This window comes from Pempheris klunzingeri, chromosome 6 (genome assembly GCF_042242105.1).
Source record: "Pempheris klunzingeri isolate RE-2024b chromosome 6, fPemKlu1.hap1, whole genome shotgun sequence".
NCBI classification, from domain to species: domain Eukaryota; kingdom Metazoa; phylum Chordata; class Actinopteri; order Acropomatiformes; family Pempheridae; genus Pempheris; species Pempheris klunzingeri.
In genome coordinates this window covers 19,972,912-19,981,109 of record NC_092017.1, presented here as the reverse complement: position 1 = coordinate 19,981,109, position 8,198 = coordinate 19,972,912, and the positions used below count along the sequence as shown (strand labels likewise).

At 41.4% G+C, this 8,198-nt stretch overlaps 1 protein-coding gene across 2 annotated transcripts; it reads left to right on the top strand.

Moving 5' to 3' along the window:
- The first annotated feature begins 493 nt into the window (after nt 1-493).
- mpv17l2 (MPV17 mitochondrial inner membrane protein like 2) lies at nt 494-5,073 on the top strand. Of its 2 annotated transcripts, none has more exons than XM_070832274.1 (6): nt 494-595; nt 1,611-1,831; nt 2,618-2,779; nt 3,123-3,199; nt 4,161-4,289; nt 4,493-5,073. In XM_070832274.1, exons 2-6 carry the CDS (start codon nt 1,642-1,644, stop codon nt 4,589-4,591), a joined length of 657 nt encoding a protein of 218 aa, XP_070688375.1. In that variant the 5' UTR covers nt 494-595; nt 1,611-1,641; the 3' UTR covers nt 4,592-5,073. The 2 variants fall into 2 exon arrangements, with proteins under 2 accessions (XP_070688375.1, XP_070688376.1); XM_070832275.1 differs by having other exon boundaries at nt 494-600; nt 1,618-1,831.
- The last annotated feature ends 3,125 nt before the right edge of the window (nt 5,074-8,198 follow it).

Sequence of the window (8,198 nt, the reverse complement as noted above, 5' to 3'; positions counted from 1 at the left end):
TGTTCACCAGATTGAAAAGATTTTTCTAAAAATACTATTAATACTACTCTAAATGATACTCTAAATCATAAAACATTGGAGGAAAGGCACAATTAATGATAAGATCTGAAATAACATAGAGACAATTAGAATTGAATAATAATCATACAATAGAAATATAAATGTCGATATAGTTTTAGATTTTATTCATAATTGTCAGCAGTTACAGAGAGGGAACATACTGTAGGGAGAAACACCTCCTTCACAAACACACACCTGTACACTGATGCAGGTAAACACACATTTATCGATCAAAGACAATCAATCGATTGACAATCTGTCAGCAGAAACAGGACAAAAGTCAACAGAAGTTGTATTTATTGTTCTGAGGAGTCTGACGCTATGTGACGCTTCTGAGGAACAAATGAAGTAAAAGCAAACTAGTGCTGCGTTCACGGACCCTCCACAGCTTATTCTGACCATTGTGCCTCCGCACCAGCAGGGGGCGCTCACACCGCACATCACATATACTTATTACATCTAAAGCTCCCATCAGGTGGCGTTTCCAAGCAGTAATAACAGTGTTTCTGGGCCGTGGACGTGTTTAAGGGCTCAGGTAAGGTCGTGTTTAGTCTTACCACAGATTACTGGCCCTGGTTCAGGTCCAGGTCCAGGTCCAGGTCCTGGTCCTGGTCCTGGTCCTGGTCCTGGTCCTGGTCCAGTTCCAGTTATCGACCGGCTTACATCTGCCTCTCATCGGTTTGTTGCATGTGGCGTTAAACAGGAAGCAGAGAGATAATTCAAAGTAAAACAGAATATCTAATTTAACAAGTTGATACGTGTGTCGTGCTAAAAAAGAAACAGCACAGTGGCCGGTTGTCTCATACTCACAGAGCAGCCGAGCGGTTTATCCCGGTTTAAATTAACCAGGTAGCCTGACCTCCGGCTAACGGCTAACTGCTAGCTACTGTAGCAAAGTGACTACATGACCTTTGAACTCTAAAACTAAAAGAGAAAAAAAACTCTGTGTCACCTGGTGACGTTAAAACAAACCATAATCTGCGTCAGAAACACAAAAGGCTTTATTCATCAGGCCACAGGCGAGATTAAGAGAATAATGTAGCTGATGAATATGATGAAAGACGCTGCCCATAGAAACAAACCACATAATCACTCATTTATTGATGCTTTTTTTCTTTTACTGCTCTTTATCAGGTCAGTGTGGGACCCAGCAGGTGTGATAGTAAAGTAAACAAAAAAATGTTCTCTGGATTTGCATCCAAAGGGAGTTTTGTATTTATGAACGGTTTTATTCTTATTTTTGTGGAGGTGTTTTATGACTGAGAGATGTTATGTTGTTTGTTTTTAGCTCTGTGTTGGAGGTGTGGCTGTCTGTGTATCTGTCTCCTCTTGGATACCTAATGAATTATAATAATTAATAATAATAATGATAATAATAATAATAATGGCTTGAATTTATATTGCACCTTTCAAGAAACCCAAAGACACTCAAAGATTCAGCCTGTGTGTTTTACACATTTGGTAGATCATCCTGATGGAGCTGTGCAAAAACCTGCTGGTGAAACAAAGAAGAGTTTAGTTTTTTCATATTGGGGTTTTTCCTGCCACAGATGACAGCACTCTCTCTGCGGTCCAAACATCATGCTTCCCCGGGCGGGTAAAGAGTTTCTGGTCCGGATACAGTTCTCCTGGCGGCCGTTATTCCAGGGCCGGTACCTTCTGGTCACAAACATCGTGAGCGGAGGAAGCATGCTGGCGCTGGGAGATATCCTGCAGCAGACCAGGGAGAACCACAGGGAGCCAGGCCGAGTCCGAGACTGGAGGAGGACAGGTGAGACAGACGGGGAGAGGAAGGTGGCGCTCTGGGGACGTTATTACTGCAGTGTGGTGCCCTGCTCCACTTGTGACTGAATGACTGACCTCAGGCTTAATGAAATGAAATATAGAGGCATCATTGTATGTCACTTTGGAGAAAAATGAATGTAGAGGACTGTGTGCTGGATACAGAGGAGAACATGGGCTGTTTCTGCTCCTTGGCAACAGGGAACCACAGCTGTGAAACAGTGAGGTTCTGTTAAAATCACCAATTTCTGCAGAAAAAAATCAAACTTCACTCCTCAGACAATTTGCACAACTCAAGAGTCCTCAATGAAAGCTGACTCTTTTATCTGAATACGGTCTGTTTGCAAGAGCTGTGTCAGGTTGCTTCTCTCCTCTGCAAACATTTTGTTTGTTGTGAATAGATTCAACCTGGTTAACAAAATAATGTAGTGTGATTCAACATTTGCTCAGACCCTTATATATTGGTAAGAAGCTGTGTTTTCTCTTTATATCTATTTGAGCGCTGTTGGAGGGAGCCTGAGTACGGAGAATTTAACGGCTTCACTGCAGTTGATGATAAAGAACTTGAACTTGAAAGTGACTTCTCAGCCTGGTGTTAAGTCACTCTTTGAATCTCATCTGCATAATCCTTTTTACATTGACTTATTGTGCTGTGATCATTTTTCCTGAACACAGTGTACTTGAATCTCCATCTGTTAATAAAGAATAAAACCTGGTGTTTTGAATGACACTGCCATTCATTCTTTATTTTGCTCTTATTTCTGTTCCCCTAAAGGACGCATGTTTGTGGTGGGTTGCTCCTTGGGTCTACCGCTGCACTACTGGTACAAGTGGCTGGACAGAGTGTACGTGGGCACAGCTCTGAACACGGTGGGCAAGAAGGTCCTGGTGGACCAGCTGATCGCCTCTACGGGTTGTGGGTTGTGGTATTTTGTAGGTGAGAAGGATTTCAGAGTTCCTTACGCTACGCAGCCTTTCTCCCTCCTCCCTTAGTACACAAGCAGTTTCTCTTTGACACACACACACGTGCACACACACACACACATACAGGTGTGCCAGAGTCAAAGGTTGTACTTCAAGATGTGGATGAGAGAAGAGAAAATACGTCGTATGTTACTATCAGAGGTGGAATAAGTTCGAAGGTCGACTGTGATAAACTGTTTTGATTTGACCGACGCTTTGTTCGTCATGTTTTACACAAGGTCGACACTCCTCCTTATCTGACGTTGGCTTTGTTGCAGCTGACGCACACCTGACAGACATCTTTGTTTTTATTGCAGGTATGGGTCTCATGGAGGGACAGACTTTATCCAATGCTTTGGGGGAGTTTAGAGACAAGTTCTGGGAATTTTACAAGGTTAGTACTCCTGCCAGGGTCTGAGCTGCAGATCTGAAGCAGCAGATCACGTCATGTTCTTCTTTGTTCTTAACCAGAGATGAGACATTTAGCACGATTGTCTCATCAAGGAGAAAAAGCTGAATGTGAGCATCAGTCCAGACTTCATTTTGTTCTTCTTAGCTCTCCAAGTGTAAAGAACCAAATTTTGTACATTCTACATATTTTGGGTCACATCTGTGCAGTTATCTGCTGAGCTCAAAGGAGAACAAAAAAACCTGCCAATGGACAGTTTGATATGTGTAATTCTACACAACTTAAAAATGCCAAAAGAATCATCTAAAGACGATAGATGTCTGCATCAACCACTAACCCTCCAAGCAGGTTTCACATGCTTATTCATCATGGTAACATTAATATAACTTTGAATGTGTCCTCCAAGCCATTAGATTAATGGAAATACATGGGAATTTAGGAAATGAGAATCAGAAATCACCAGGTTGCTATAACAACTCTCTAAAACATAATCCAGGTCCTTTGTCAGCAGTCTATTCTAAAATGCTGTATGTCTCTGCAGTTAACATTTTTATTATAAAATAGAGTTTAGACTCTTTGGTTATGATGTAAATATATACAAATACAAACCATTTACAATTCATTCCTAGAGACACGTCGGCCTAAAACTGTCTGTGGAAAAGTGCCAAGCATGAAACACTTTGAAATCCTGAGTATTTGTGCCTGCTAGAAGAGCGACTCTAGGGATGCCAGCGTGGGTTCGTCCACCTCTTTAGTCCAGATTTAAATATCTGAACAATCAGGTGTTGCGTGTGTCTCAGTCAGATTTGTAAAAACAGAAATCTTGGCTGGTCGGCAGCTCAAAGTGACTGACACAACCATCCCAGTCAGAGCCAGCGTTCTCAATGTTTGCGCTGGGTAATCTGTCTGGTTTGTTCATGCTAATCTGTGTTGTTCTTGCCCGCAGGCGGACTGGTGTGTTTGGCCTGCCGCTCAGGTGATCAACTTCTACTTCCTCCCGCCTAAATTCCGCGTTGTGTACGTCAACTTTATCACCTTAGGGTGGGACACCTACCTGTCCTACCTCAAACACAGAGTAAGTGTGTGTGTGTCACTGTTTTAACAATATTTCTTTTCATAGTTTTGGATGAATTTGGAGCAAACACACACTTACACTCTCACTCACTGATGTCCACTTCACACTTCATTGTGTGTATCAGAGTTTTCTACTTGCTCAGTAGTTATTAAAGTGAACTGATGTTGATTCTGTTGACGTATTTGTTTCTGCTGTGCTGACAGGATGACCGACAGCTCGCTGAGGTGGTGTCAGACAGCAGTGCTGTGGATGTACAGCAGGAAGCGCTCCCACCGGCCAAACCTCTGGAGGAGAAAGCGTAGAGACGGAGTTCATGCTCAACTGTGAAGTAGTTCGGCAGAGGCAAAAGAACATTTTTCTGTTTTTATCTGTTCAAACTTCTTCTCAGCCTGTGGAAGTTATTGTGAGACTATTGATGGTCTTTTCCCTCCTCTTCGGGGTTTAAAAGGACCCCGTGTCTCAGAGATGCTGGAACACGTTTCCCTTCATGTCTGTGGAGTTTTAATGTGTCCAGTTTGTCTATTTATGTCTGAACGATGTTGCACTCCTATAGGAGCCTTCAGGGATGAAGAGCTGTTTAACTGCCTGTCCTGCGAATACCTGTGATGGTTTTTGTTTAATCACAACCCAAATATGAGTGTAACTGCTGCCGTTAACAGCAACTCAAAGAAATTTAAGCTCCAGTTGCTGAAAGTGTTTGCTTGTAGAAGTAAATTCTACTCTGATGCTCTTGTTGCACGCAGAGATTTAAACTTTGCAATGTGTAATTGCTTTTATTTCTGCGCCGTTTTTCTGCGCCGCTTTGTTTCCGGTTTGACATGAAAGAATCATTATTCATGTGAAACACCTTCATTAATTAGCTGCTGTGTTTTTGTCTCTGTCAAATTAACCTGCATAAACTTTGCCTTAATATCTAGATCATTGCTGCACTCATGACAGATAATCCTGTCTGCAATTCATCCCTTTGAGGTACTTATAGCAATAATTGCACGATTGTGATTAAATATAAGATCTTTTATATTTTTATAATTTCAAACTGAATCCCGAACTGTACGTGTAAACTTGATTCGTGATGGACCGAAGATGTGAAGTTTATTTATTTTCAAACTGCTGTAGTTTTACAGTAGTGACTGTAAATTTGACTCGATGTATCGTACAGCTACTGTATATCTACAGCAGTTTATTTATGAATGAATTACTGATTTTATGTTTGTTATGTTTATGTGCTCATATCAGATTTTATATGTCTCCATTTCAAATGTCTCCACATGAAATGTACCATTAACATGTAAAAAGCATCATAGAAGTCTTTAATGAATTTGCAAAGCTGATGAACCGTTTTTGTTTTATTGCTGAATTTTAGTATCGGTGTTCATTTAAAAAAAAAAAGACTTGGTAATAAAAAAAAAAAAAATGAAATTAGATTAAAAATATAAAGTGAATAGAAATTCTGTATGTGATGTGACTTTCTTCAAGCTCATTTTATCCTAATTATACATTCTGTTTGACGAAAAACTTAGTTATCTCTTTCCGCAAAATAATAAAGTTTGAACAAGCAGAGAATATACGTTTATATTCTAAATTCTAAATACAATTATGAAGCAATAAAGATTTCATCAGGAAAGACGGACACCTTTCAGGATTATAAATCACAATCTGTGATTTATGATCTTAAATAAGAAGGTTCAGTTCTTTGCACTTCATTGCACTCAGCTTGATATTCTAATGTAGAATTGCAGCGGTATCATTTATTGCCCTTGGCTATTCTTTACATCAAACAGGAAAAAGTTGAGACTGTAGCTAAGAATTTGTGTGCTTTCACAGCATAGCTTTGCAAAGTATGTCTGTCCTCCAGTCCTTTAGGGAGTGTTCCCTGAAAGTTGCCTGCTCACAGGGAGAACTCTGTTCTTATTCTTGGGGGTGTTTTGTGACTGGGAGTTGTGTTTCTTTGTTTTTACCTCTGTTTTGGAGGAGTGGCTGTCTATATGTTTCTGTCTCACATTTGGTAGATCATCCAGATGGACCTGTTCCAAAGTCTTATTCCAAACTTGTTTGTTCATGTTGAGTCTTTTCCACAGAGATAGACAGAGAGGTGTTTTCCTGCCACAGATGACAGCACTCTCTCTGCGGTCCAAACATCATGCTTCCCCGGGCGGGTAAAGAGTTTCTGGTCCGGATACAGTTCTCCTGGCGGCCGTTATTCCAGGGCCGGTACCTTCTGGTCACAAACATCGTGAGCGGAGGAAGCATGCTGATGCTGGGAGATATCCTGCAGCAGACCAGGGAGAACCACAGGGAGCCAGGCCGAGTCCGAGACTGGAGGAGGACAGGTGAGACAGACGGGGAGAGGAAGGTGGAGCTCGGGGGACGTTATTACTGCAATGTGTGAAAAGTGTTGGTGCCCTGCTCCACTTGTGACTGAATGACTGACCTCAGGCTTAATGAAATGAAATATAGAGGCATCATTGTATGTCACTTTGGAGAAAAATGAATGTAGAGGACTGTGTGCTGGATACAGAGGAGAACATGGGCTGTTTCTGCTCCTTGGCAACAGGGAACCACAGCTGTGAAACAGTGAGGTTCTGTTAAAATCACCAATTTCTGCAGTAAAACACTTTGTTTCCTCTTAAAGCACCTCAGATAATTTGCACACCTCAACGGTGTTTACCATCTCTGCAAAATGATTTCCTCTGGGAAATTTCCTCGATTAGTTTTCAGCAGGATTTAAACAATGCCTGTGGCTTGTTCTAGGTTTGTCAGGTTTGTCATTTTACATTACAGGATTGCATGATGAAATGCAGATGTAGCTCCCTGCATGCTGCACACGCACAAAATGTATGAAAAGACATTCAAATATTTGAATTAGAATAGAATCTAAACAATAAAATAGGCAATAGGCAGTTTATTTCTTCTTTTGGTGAGATGTTTTTACAATCCCATGTGTTTTTTTAAAAGAGTGACTTAATACCCTGTGAAGATGTTCGACTTTTTTTTGTTTTTCTGACCTCCGGAGGTTTAACATCTCACCTTGGAGCAGTGATGTACAGGTGTGTTCCAGGACGCTGTGACATCACTGAGGTCACAGGTGCATCGGTCCACCTCCAGCCGGTCAGCGGTGACACAGGCCTGAAACTGTCAACCAGAGAGGGCAGCAAAACAAAAGTTCTGTAACTTAAATCTCATTTTTTCAATACAAAATAATACAAATACTTATTTCTCAACTTTCTAAACACAGAATACTTAAATCTCCATGTTCTAGTGAAGAATAAACCCTGGTGTTTTGGAGAAGATCTGTGCAGTGTGTTTGATTTTGAACGATGAACTCTTTATTCCTTTCTTCTGTCCAGTAAAGGTCACAGTGGTCGTGGCGGGCTGCTCTTTGGGCCTACCGCTGCACTAATGATACGATGAGGTCCTGGTTGACCGGCTGCTCACCTCTACGGGGTGTGGATTGTGGGTTTTTTTTAGGTGAGAAGGATTTCAGAGTTTATTTGCGCTAAGCAGCCTGTCTCCCTCCTCCCTTAGTCCACAAGCAGTTTCTCGGTGATACACACATATACGTGTACTTCTATCTTTGTGGGGACACTAATTGACACAAGGCATTCCCCAGCTCCTTACCCTAATTCTACCCTTAACCTTAAAACCAAGTCTTAACCCTCAAACGGCCCTTTGAAGTTGTGAGGACTGGCTAAAATGTCCTCTCTTCCCAAAAACGTCCTCACTCTGCTGGTGGTGTATGTGCTGGTCCTCACTATGTAGCAAGTACAAGAACGCACAAGTGAGCCAGAGTGTCAAAGGTTGTACTTAAAGAGGTGAGAGAAGACAAAAGACGTCATATGTTACTATCAGAGGTGGGTGAAGTTCAAAGGTCAACTGTGATAAACAGTTTTGATTTGACTGAAGTTTTGT